Genomic DNA, 12171 nt, shown 5'->3' with positions numbered 1-12171 from the left:
CTTTGCAGTCATCCTCTACTGCACAACAGATGGAGGCACTCTGCAGGATTCACATCTGTACAGGATGCCAGAAAGTGTACTGCACTTCATTCCACACCAGCTCATATGGATGGAAACTACCTGTGAACTGTAATACAAGCTATACCATATTGCCTGTGGAACGTCTCTTTGATGGAAATCTCTCTTCAAGAGAGAGTTCAGTGGGGAGCTCCTGGTAGCACACTCGGAGACCGGGATGCAGGGAAAAATACTAGGGCTACAGAGCCAGAACAAAGATACCAGACCTGTAAAAAATGGTCCTGGTCTCTTTTGTAAACCATGCATCCACTCAGTTTGAGGGCATGCCCTAAAACTCATCCCATGGAATGACAAACTTCACCACCTCCTCCACTCCAATGGAATAATGTGGAAGAAACTCAGCAGAGGAATCCTTTTGAAATTTTCCTGGTCTTTACCCCTCCCATGGATTGTGCCATGAGGTGTAGTCAAACCAATTTAGGTGCAGCTGTGACCTAAGATTTTTAATCTCAACATCTAAATATTTCACTGATGACCTACCATAGCAAACAATGTTATGAAATGTATTAGTTTGTTTGCTTTTCCTGTAATTCACACAGGTATTTTCATATGCACAGCTACATGCTCTGAAATTTCTATGTTAACATATTTGCATTATTACTTCTAAAAAGTGTATCTTATACTTGCACTTAGCTATATTTTAACTACTGTGACCTTACAATTAAGCTTATATAAAACAAAATTAAAGCAATTCCAAGTTAAGGCTATACCGCAAATTATCCTAATGCGTCATAATATTTTCTGTAAATCAAAGTACAAAACAATTAATTATAGGCCAAAAGTCTGATTCCAGTTAGATCAGCCAGTATCAATCTGGAGCAACTTTATTACCTACAATGGAGTCACTCTAGACTGACACTGGTGTGACTGAAATCAGGATCTAGTCCCATGTGGTAGATTTAACAGGGAATGTTCTAATAACAGTTTAAAAATCAGAACTCTGGCTTTATTTTAGCTTTTATTTAAATCTAATTTTCTTTGTGTTTCTATTCCTGGCCCCACCATAACCAAAAGAATGGCATAAAAAGAGAGAATAATGATTTTTTCCAAAGATGGCACTACTGTATGTGTGAGTTTGTCATAATATTTTTGTAGGTCACATTATAAAATAAATCCTGGCAGGTTAGTTTTCACTGGAATCAATGGAACTGCAGGTCATCCATGTGATATACTTAGGATAATGTTAAATCACTATGATATTACTCACATTTTAAATTTCAGAAATATTCATCTTTACCAGACCTGGTAAAGGTTATGAATATCAGCTTAAGACCAAAGTCTTTTCCTATTGAAATCAATGGTAAAGCTCTGACTTGAATTAGAACAGAATTGTGACATTAGTTCTTAGGGGTAGGCAGAGCCTCATGTTGTTCAACAGAAATCCCTAAAGAAATGACGAAGGACTCCAAAAAGCATCATCTTAACTGGAAGAACTGTGGCTGTTTATAGGGCCTTGAAGATGAAGGGTTAAAACACAGAAAATCAGAAGAATCCTCAGAACTCTAACAGCCATTCTTGTGACACAGGGTAGGGGAGCAGGGAATGTATAATATGTAAAAGGTATAGCTCATATTATGACTTTTCTACCTGTGTAAGTGCTGATCATCTTAGTAACTGTATAAAGTTATTTTTTTCTTCTTTCATCATTGGCTATTTGAGTTCTATTCCACTCTAGCTCTAAAAGAACTTAGCAGGACTAACCTGTACAATGACATTCAGCTGCTCATTTACAAGACACTAAATAATGCAAAATATTTTGTAATTGCCACCACAAATGCAAAAACAATATACTCTGACATGTTTGTATACAATATTTCAGGTGATTTTTTAGTACAGACCCTGATCCTACAAAGATTTATGTAAGTGCTTAACTTTAAGCATGTGAGTAGAATGGTTGAATGCAATGAGACAGCTTATATTTTCAGAGTTAAGCATGTCAATTAAGCATAAATTGCAGAACTGGAGACAGTTTTTGGGGGGGTTGTTTTACATTTAAACAGATGTTTTCTATAGATTAACTTCTATAACAAAATAAACCACTTTTCATAGCATCAGACCACAAACAATGCAATTCATTCAAGTTAAATACTTGAAATTCCAAAGTACTATTTCCAGTTATTAGAGTGTATTAAGTAAAAAAAATAAAATTATTAATTTTACATTTCATCTAAATTTGAAAGATTGTAATTCAAAGTGACTTATTCTGTGATGCATTTTAAAGAACATATAAACTAATTTGTTAAAGAACATGCCTAGATTTATTGTAGGTTAAATACATTGTTTATACATTTTTAAAAAAAAATACAGTAATTTTGTTATTGGGTTTTTTCCTCAAGAAAAATCACCAATTAACTTTTTATTAGAAACAGCACAATCACTAGAAAGTTTCTGGCACCCTTTGGAATCAAGGTTAAAAGATATGTAATTAAATATTAATCATTTTATGTGATCCCTACCCAGTATTTGGTTTGCGCAACAAAATGATTTGTGATTACAAACTGCTCTGTACACAGAAAAATATTTCCCAAAAGTAAGCTATTCAAAATTACTATCCAGTAAGAAACATTATGCCACAATACATAAATATCAAGCATATTCTGAGATATGCTTTTTAAACAAGAAGCTTGTTGTTCAAATGTGTAAAATGCATGTTTATTTTCTCCCAGTACTTTACCATTATACAATTTTTACAAGGACACTAACTCATGAGATTCATTCCATTCAGAGTTATACATTTCAATCATGACACCTTGATATAACAAACGTGGCTGTCAATGGTATGACAATGTTTGTAGCAGTCTGAGTTAACAATTCCTTTTTTCTCCCCCACCAACATGATCCCATTTCTATTCAGATGTCTATTATTCTCAGTTGGTAACAAGATGCACTATACATACCTGCTCTATGACCCTTCTTTAGTCGTACATCCTAAAGAACAAAAGGAGTAATAAAATAGGAGGTGCTTGATGGCTCTTTTTAGTTATCTGCTGGATTTTGCATCTTTTATTCCAGTCACAAATATTTATAATGTGTAAAGCAAAACTGGCCTGAAAGCCCAGCTCAGATCCAAGCTTGACTTGGATCAGAAGGAAAAACTACCATGCATACTGGCAGAATTTAGCAATTTGACTAATTTCAAGAGGCCTAAGGATGAATAAAAGTTTGTGACTGAAGCACCTTCTCATACTAATGGAAGAGAACTCCCAATTACTGCAGTGAGGTACACCAGGAAATAATAATTGCACCTGATCTACTGTTTCTGGATTTTAGATAGACAAATGATTTCAACCTTGCAATATACATAAAATTTCAATGTTTGATATTTTTAAACAAAAAAAACCTCTTTTTTCTCTCTGATTTAAAACAGTTTCATCTTCTCAGGCAAGTTAAAAATTATACATCAGATACAACAAAAATATTTACAATAGTTGATTAGTTCTCATTCTTTGAATGGGAACACAACTGCATATTAACTAGAAAGATATATAGATACTGCTAACCACAAAAAAAAGAGTACGTAGGTTTCTTTTCAGGGGTGCGAGATATTAGCAACTGCATGCTCAAAACTGAAAAATATTTATTAAATCAAAACAATTATTACCATAAACTTTTAATTAACAATCCACTTATATAAGGTTTAAAAAAATCTACACTGTAATTTTGCAGTGTCAGATACTGTACTTGTCATATTAAAGTAGGGATGTCAATTCTACATTTTAAACCTCAGAAACATATTTAAAAGCAAAAAACATACATGATGGGCCCCGTTCTGCAGACCTCACTCATGCAAGCAGTTTTATTGGCTTCAGTAGGCTTGTTCATGTGAGTAAGGGCTGCTGGATTGGGCCCCAACTATACAAACAAAACCTGATCCTTCTCTGACCAAAGACTGCAAGAAAACTTGCACTATGTTCAGGAAGAAGAGGAGTACACCTTTCCTTTCCATCCGTCAAAAATAAAATATCATAGTGTGGCTTAAAATGACGAAAGTAGAGAAATTCAATTAATGATGAAATTCCATATTTAAGAGACCACGCTTCTTTTCCAATATACTGTACTGCTTATGACATAAAATAGCAGAAATTGTTATAAGATGCCCCTGGCAGAGAACCATATTAGATAAATAAGCAGAACAAGAGGAGTTAAGAATGAAGTTACTCATTAGAGTCAATCTTCCGGCTTTTATCACTTGAAATCATATACTTGCCTTTATTTTAAACAGAGAGATTTTGTTGTGAATTGCAGTGAGGTTTTTTTAAAACAAATTAAAATGACAATGAAAAAAGAAACATTCCTCCATAATGCACATTGTAGAAATTATGTATATATGAATTAACTCTCTGGCTCATAATAGCTTTTTGCAGATAATTCTTCTGCTCTATCATTTAAATACATATTTAGGCAACTAGAAATTTACTGTCAATTCATATTATGTCAGTCCACATTATGGTGCTGTTACAGTATTCACATTTAAAGATTATTGAAAAAATTACTGCTCATGAGCAGTACATAATTTGCAAAAGGTTAATAACTTAACTATTTTAAAACAATGAATGGAATTAACTCAGAATATAAACCAGATGCCCAAAATGTTATTTTTAAAACAATCCACATTTAAGTTGTAAAAGAACAAAACAAATCTAAAACCAATAGAACCAGTTATATGGATTAAAATAGGCAGACTCACTGTATGTTTTGGGCTTTTTGTGGATTGGTTCTGGTAATTTTTATAAAATAGAACATTTTCAGTCTGAGACTGTGAATGCCAAACTTCAGCCTGGAGTTGATCTTAGCAGCTAAGTTATAAAACTCTTACATGAAGAGGTTATACTGGAAAGGCTGATGGAGACTTACTGTACCAGACATCTCTATAATAATTTCATATATCAATAATATAGTTCCAGAAATAAAGGATAAAAATATGAAACTACAATGTAGTGTATAAAAATATTCATTCTTCATTTTTATTGCATGTTACAAGACATACATTCTTAAATTCCATGTTTCATCTAGAGTGCACTTCAGATGATGTATCACACTGACAGATAAAAACAACTGTTTGGAATGACTTAGTAACAAAACTCAGAAAGACAGGAGAAATATTAAATGGTATTCAGACAATAACTTTTTTCTAACAACAATTCCGAATATATGTTAGGCTAATTTACAAACGCTAGCTACACATACAAGTATTAAATAAGGTCAATAAGGTCTGTTTTACTATACTTTACTCAAAGTAACATCCACAGGCATATTGAAAATGAGATTTTAACTAATAGGGGTATTATGCATGAATATTTAACTAGTAAATATTAAATCTTTACTTAAACTTTTCATTTACCATAACAAAAATATTTCTATTTTAACTAAATTGCTTAAGAAAGTTTGCAGATTATATTTCGTAATTTAGCTATAACTATTTCTTACCTATAACAAAACAGTAAGATTAGAATCTGCGAATTTTACAGAAGACAAAGAGAAAGACAATAATTTATAAAAGCAAGAACTAAAATCACCTACTGGCAAACATGCAAGTGTATCTCAGTGTGCTTCCATATGTTCATTATTCCTGTTTAGTTCTCTTAATAATGATTACTAAATAACTAATGAACTGCCAAAGCATATGAAACTCTGTCTGTAAAAGATTTGGAAAAAAAAAAAACCTACATAATTCTATGATCACTAACAACATTTCTAGCTCTTTCAGCTAACATAATGATGGGGTTAATCAAACTGCATGCTTCAAGACATAAGCTAATCACCTGGACAGATCAGGAAGGAATTTCCCTCATGATCAACACTCACCAAACACACCCACCCTGTACAACTGGCTAGATACATTGGTGGGGAAGAATAGGCTACTGTCAGAGACTGAGTACCAGATTAAAGGTATGAATGGTCTGATCTGGTATGACAATTATTATTATATTTCACAAAACTCACTGTCAAGTTATATTTTTTACCAACTGATAAAGACTGAACTGGATTAAAAAAATTTTTTTAAAGTTTTGAGATAATATCTCCCAACCTTTTAGTCTCACTTTGAATATATAATTAATATAACTTATCTTCTGGCCTTCTAGAAATCTTCTTTGTTTATAAAATCTACAAATATTCAACTTCTGCATAATATCCTGGAAATATATCACAACACGAGTAAACTTCTAAACATGGATTTTATTAATTAGAAGTGAATTGTGGTGTGCTATGCTGTGACTTGTTGCCCAGCTCATATGAAATACATATGGGCTATGGTAACCTACTTAGTCTGAATACATATTTTAATAAAGACAAATAGGAAAATCCTGCATTAGTGCAAAATACTGTAAACAATTACATGCTAGTTCCATGTGATGTGAAAGGAACAAAAGCTAGCAAATGTAGACTCGAATTATTGCAATGGAAGACAGGTATTAGACAAATATTATTTAATCCTCTATCCTAGTGATATTCTGTATTCAAAAGCAGTAATGTCATTTGTCATATTTTTAAAAATTACTATCAATCAATAATAATTCTCCATTTTCAGTATGAATGTCAATTAACTCAATCAATAGCATCTCCAAGTACCAGAAAAGATTATCATATACTGGCCACAGGATCGAGGAAAGAAGAAAGCATGCCTTTCCTCTCTACTCAAATGGGACCTGATCCAAAGCCTATTAAAGTCAATACAAGGCTCCATGGAGAGGACCAGTGCGGCAAAATTCCACAAGTGCTCTGGGACACAAGAGACCGGAAACAGTCAAGGATCAGTGGGTACCAACCTATAAATCCTACATAGATAACATCTTATGAATAATGTACTAGGGCCTGTTTCATATATAACTGAAAAAGTTTGGTCTCTAACAATTTACAATCATTTTTACATTTTTGCCTTTTAGTTTGGCATCTGGCTATCTATCATCACCTGAGAGTCTCCTGTCCATGCCAACCCCACTTCCTCCTAGTGTTGCATAGATGCCTTGATTGCTACTTCCTGAAATTTCTGTCTGGTGACTAGAGCTTTATATGGAAAAGACAGATGCAAAGATCAGTGTGAATGGGAAACAAAAATCAGTCCCCACATTAGAAGACTTATGTTCCACTGATACAGAAAACTAATTTAGTAAAAAGGTACTTTAATTATTATAATTATTAGAATCAGACAAACACAGGAACCAATTCATTTTGCTAACTGACTTCTAAGTATTCAAAAGAAAAGTCCCTGATGCTTTATTGATTTTTAAATATAGTTGCCACTGCAGTTAAAATGGTACATTTTGAACTAACACATAAAAACTTTTCAGATCTTAAGAGTTTAGTTAAATTATATTTACTACTTCTTACCCTAAGTAAATATCTTTTCAACCAAATGGTTACCATCTATAAAGATTAAGGTTAATTTTAGATAAATTATAATATTTTTCATAGCAATTGATAACTAATGAATCAAAATATGTAGATAAACCAAATGTGGTATTTTCCACAATAAATTAATAGCTGTATTGAAATGCACATTTGATTAAATAATGTATTACCCCGACTAAGCTGTTAGCATTGTCTAAAAAAAAAAAGAAAGAATTAATGTTACCCCAGTGTGTCAACTGACTATGGTACAAATATACGGATAAAATATTTTGGATGTTAGGAGTATAACAATCTGTCTGTAAGATTTACACTTACATTTTTAATCTCAAAAGTAAGTTTTCCCTCTTGAAATATGAAACATCATTCAGATAAAGAGTACTGCAACTGCTAGCCTGAAAGGGCCAATTTATTTCAATGCGATCTAACTATTCTAATATCACTATAGTCTGTAAAGATACAACTTAATTAAAAATAAATCATTTGAAATGAAAGAAAAATCATATTAAAACATGTCCAAGGAAAGACACTGTGAAATAAATACAGTTGTGTGTACTGAAGATGAAATTTAAGCTTGATCAAAACTCACTGAAACATCATGCTTCACTTGTACATACTGCAACTGGCATATATACTGTAAGTCCTTTCAATTACGTTATTTGGTTAACGGATATATAAATAAGTCTACTACAATACTGTTCTTTAAGGGCCAGGTCTGCTCATTCCTGTCTATATTGTAATTCCTACTATGTTGGATTAGAACACAGCAGTCCCCTGACACTGTTGAAACAGTCAATTTTGCAGCGTTGACATGACCAGCCTATGTTTTAACCATGTTCACAAATCGAGTTATAACTTGCAAAAGTGGAAGGACTTAGTCACAAAAATAAAGCCGATATAAATTTTGACGTCAGTCTTTTTCAATACATTTACACGACAGGCATCCTAACACTACCTTTTATTCTTCTTCATTTACAAACTCTACCACAAACAATGTCTAGTACCTAACACATGACCAAAGTAGTTACACAGGTACATTAATGTTCTAAAGTTCTTCCTGGGTATGTTTGTCCTGCTCCCTTGAATATTCGAAAACTTCAGTAATCAAGCTAGAAATAAAGGCCCGAATAAGTGCTTTCCTTTGCCCTGTCCTAGGATAATGAGTCCAGCTACTACCCCCAACTAATTCAAGGAGAGAGAGAGAAAAAAAATAGACTCACACCCAGTCATTACAAAATGGAATGAACAAAGTCTCATCGGGGGTTAATTCCCCACGTGTTGCTGCTGCTGTATCTTAAAATCTCACAAGGAAAAAAGAGAAACCCAAATTATGAGTTGGAAGAGTCTGTTCGCGTTTAATGAAAATATCAGCTGACAAGAGAGAGATTCTGCTTACAGACTCTTTAGTGGCAAATCTGAGCTACTCTGTAAAGTTTCCCACCAAGCTCCGGAGCCGTTTCAAACCAGCAGACCCCCCAGAAACCAACGGGGGCTTTGATGAAGTGAAGAAGCTTCCAAACACTCTGCTCTTTAGCTCACAGCAGTTGTTTAATTCCCGTTGCCTCCCTTTCCTAATCAGACAGATTTAGTGGTAACAGCCCCATTCTTTCACTCGCCGTTTTTAAGCAAGCTGTTATTTCAAGAGGAATTTCCTCTTTTGTCAGTTTTTCCCCCCACGGTTGCGTCAACTTTAGATTATCACTGGCTGCCTTTGTTTGAGTGTCTTGACGTCTGGGAGTGTGTCCTGCGCTCTGTCCCGAGCTGGAATGCTGCCCTCCCTTCCCATGTGTGATTCACGCATTATTGTTAGGAAGATGCGCCGTACTATGATTCAGCCCTGCCAAATCCCCTCCATACTTCTGCTTCCTGAGCCACCTACTCCGGGCCCCTCGCCTCGCTCACACACCTGCTTCCCAGAGACTCAGAGCAGGACGGGCCCGGCGCTTTACAACTCCTCTCCACTGTCCCCTGTAGCAAGTGCCGCGGGCTGTCACACACCTAGTCGCCCCTTTTGGAGCTGTGCCCGCGGTGGCTCGCGTGGGGCCGCTGGCTGTAGGGCCACCGCCCGGAGAAAGCCCTGCGAGGGCCAGTCAGCTGTGCGCCGACTCCCCGGGAGTCTCACGTTCCGCACCCACCCAGGCAGGCTCCACAACACCTTTTCTGGGCGCCCGGTGGCGGTTTATACAAATCAACCCGGGGGACAGGGGAAGGGGCAGCGCAATCACTCTGAGTGAGCCCCGGGTTTCACATCAGCTCTCCCCTTGCACCGCCTCGGCCCATTCCTGCGCCCCTCCCCGGTCAGCCTTGGGGGCGAGAGGCGCTCAGCGCTGGGGGCGGGGGAGGCGGACACTTTAAAGGGGCTGAGGAAAGAACAGTCTCTGCCCTCCCCCCTCCGCACCTTTCTGGCCCCCATTCCCCGTGCGCTCGGGGCTGGATGGAGCCTGGAGGGGGTCAGTTCGTGCGGCCGCGGCAGGGAAGAGGACAGGTTGCTTTGGGGCTGGCCCAGCGGCACCACCAGGCAGAGGCGCGGGGATTGCCCGGGCGGTGTGTCAGGGCTGCATGTGTGAGGGTGGGACAGAGGCGGGGGGAGGGGAGGTTAGAGGCTGTGGGGGGGGGTCTTTACCTTGCGTTGGTGCAGTCGTTGTAGAGGGTCTCGAAATCCTTCCTGGAGATGAGTTTGCAGCGGTTCACGCCGGGCTGGATAGCCCCCAGCCCCCTCAAGATCCGGACCTGCTCCACGTTGCACACCACGGGCGTGATCTCCAGCCGCTTCAGCTTGGTGTAGACGGTGTGCAAGCCCCCGACCAAGTGCTTCAGGAAGAGGTCGAAAGCCTGGGGCAGGCAGATGAGCTCGCAGCCCTCCACAGTGAAAGAGGCCACCTTGGCCCCCCTCAGATCCACCATCTTGCACTCATTATTCTGGGGGGTGTTCTCCACCGGGGACGGGGTCGAGTACACCGGCTTGCCCGGCAGGCTGCTGCTGTTAGCGGTGCTAGCGCTGGGGGTGGAGGTGCCGCCGCCGCCTGCGCCGCTGCTGCTGCTGCTGCTGCTGGTGCCCAGGCTGGGGCTGCAATTGTTGCCGCTGCCGCCTCCTCCGTTGCTGCTGCTGCTGCTGCTGCCTCCTCCGCTGCTGGTGGTGGAGGTGACTGTGGCCGCCGCCGCCGCCGCTGCTGCTGCGATGGGCTCCGGCCGGAATAGGTTCGTCCCCGAAGAGCCTGGCGGGGGAGCGATGGAAGAAGACGGAGACGAGGTGGCCGACGAGGTGGTGGTGCTGGTGCAGGCGGCAGAAGTTGAGATCGGAGGTGGAGGGGGGACCAGCTGGGTCGGAGGGATCAAAGCAGCCGGTACGGCCATGGTCACATATACGAAGGGGGGGGGGAGAAAAAAAGTTGCCGCACGGACAAAAAGGGGGTCGGGGGAGGATGGGGGGAGACCCCAAAACAGCTGCCGCCGAGAAGGGGGAAGCGTGAGAGAGAGAAATGCACAAAGTGTCCTGCAAGTGGGGAATGAGGAGAAGTCCGCTGCGGGCGGTAGCGTTGGGGTTTAGGGGAAGGGGGAAGGTGGTTTGTTTTGTGGTCCTTGCTCTAGCACCAAGTTAAAGATGAAGGTGGAAAGGGGGAGGTTTGAAGGACTTCCGTTCTCTCTGGCAAGTACATGGATCAAAGATTGAGAAGGGAATGACAGAGAGAAAATGAGCTGAAAAGTGCTGGCTGCCGCTGCTCGCTGCTCGCTCGCTCTCTAGCTCTCCGGGCGAGTTGTTGTTGTCACACGGTGCAGAGGGGAGGAGCTCCGGCAACTTGAAATACCCTTTGAAGCAGCAAAAGCCTCACTCACTAGTATTAACCCAAATTATCCAACCAGGAACCCGGAGCAAAGAAACGGAGAGAGAGCGAGCTCCCTCTTCCTCCTCCTCTCCTCCAGGAACCGTTAGATTGTAGGGTTCATGTTTCATCTCAACAGAGACGAGATGTAATTTTCCAAACACTTCCAAGCGACCGCTTGTCCACACGCTGGACAGAGAACCAAGAACGTACCCAAGTTTTTCCGACAGGCATTCGCTGCCTCTTTCTCATCCCACAGAAACGGGGACTGCGGGAGAGGGGCGGGGATTTACTCGGCCCCACGCCTTACGAGGGGCTATTTACTTTACGAGTAGCACATTTATTTGAAAAAACAGAAACACTCAAACCCGGATTATTTTTCTCAAGACAACAAACACGCCAAATGACAGGGATGGAAGTCAATAAGATTCCAGAAAGGGCATAATAATAGGGCTCGTTGTTGTGTGAAGGATTTGTAATGGTACGAGACGCTACAGAAGAAAGAAAAGCAAACGCAACAGTATTTCCAGAAAATAAAACGTTTACGGCTCAAAGAACACCGGCCACTTACTTTTCCTACAATTTAGAAATAACATCTGTTGTGCTAAAGAATTACCCAAGTAGTTTTAAAAGGAATGAACACGTGTTTATTTTCATCTGTAGGCTCCCATGAACTTTTTGATCATGAGTGTAAAGCTTTTCCACAAGAAAGGCATTGACGGTTGTGTTTTATAGGATACTCACGTTTGATTGATTGTGTTTTTAATAACCACGTAAAATAAGGTCTCAACTAAAATGCATGAAAGGAAGTAGTTGTAAAATTTGTTCTAATAAGGCTGAAGTAACTTTAAATACACTAGCTAAGATATTAGAGAGCTGAAACGGAGTGCTTACTCCCACCCTGTTGTGTCTAGGTATTGCAGCG

At 39.3% G+C, this 12171-nt stretch overlaps 1 protein-coding gene across 3 annotated transcripts in view; it reads right to left on the bottom strand.

Annotated features, from left to right (window-relative positions):
* Window positions 1-11199, bottom strand: part of DACH1 (dachshund family transcription factor 1) — a 465786-nt gene extending 454587 nt beyond the window's left edge. For all 3 annotated transcript variants that reach the window (XM_050948495.1, XM_050948516.1, XM_050948507.1), the window contains exon 1: window positions 10049-11199. In XM_050948495.1, coding sequence (XP_050804452.1) covers window positions 10049-10779 — 731 coding nt within the window. In that variant the 5' untranslated portion in view covers window positions 10780-11199. The remainder of the gene's footprint in view (window positions 1-10048) is intronic.
* Between the last annotated feature and the right edge of the window lie 972 nt (window positions 11200-12171).

The sequence above is a fragment of the Gopherus flavomarginatus genome, chromosome 1, assembly GCF_025201925.1.
Source record: "Gopherus flavomarginatus isolate rGopFla2 chromosome 1, rGopFla2.mat.asm, whole genome shotgun sequence".
NCBI classification, from domain to species: Eukaryota; Metazoa; Chordata; order Testudines; family Testudinidae; genus Gopherus; species Gopherus flavomarginatus.
The sequence above is the reverse complement of the archived record's forward strand: the minus strand, read 5'-3'. Positions and strand labels throughout refer to the sequence as shown.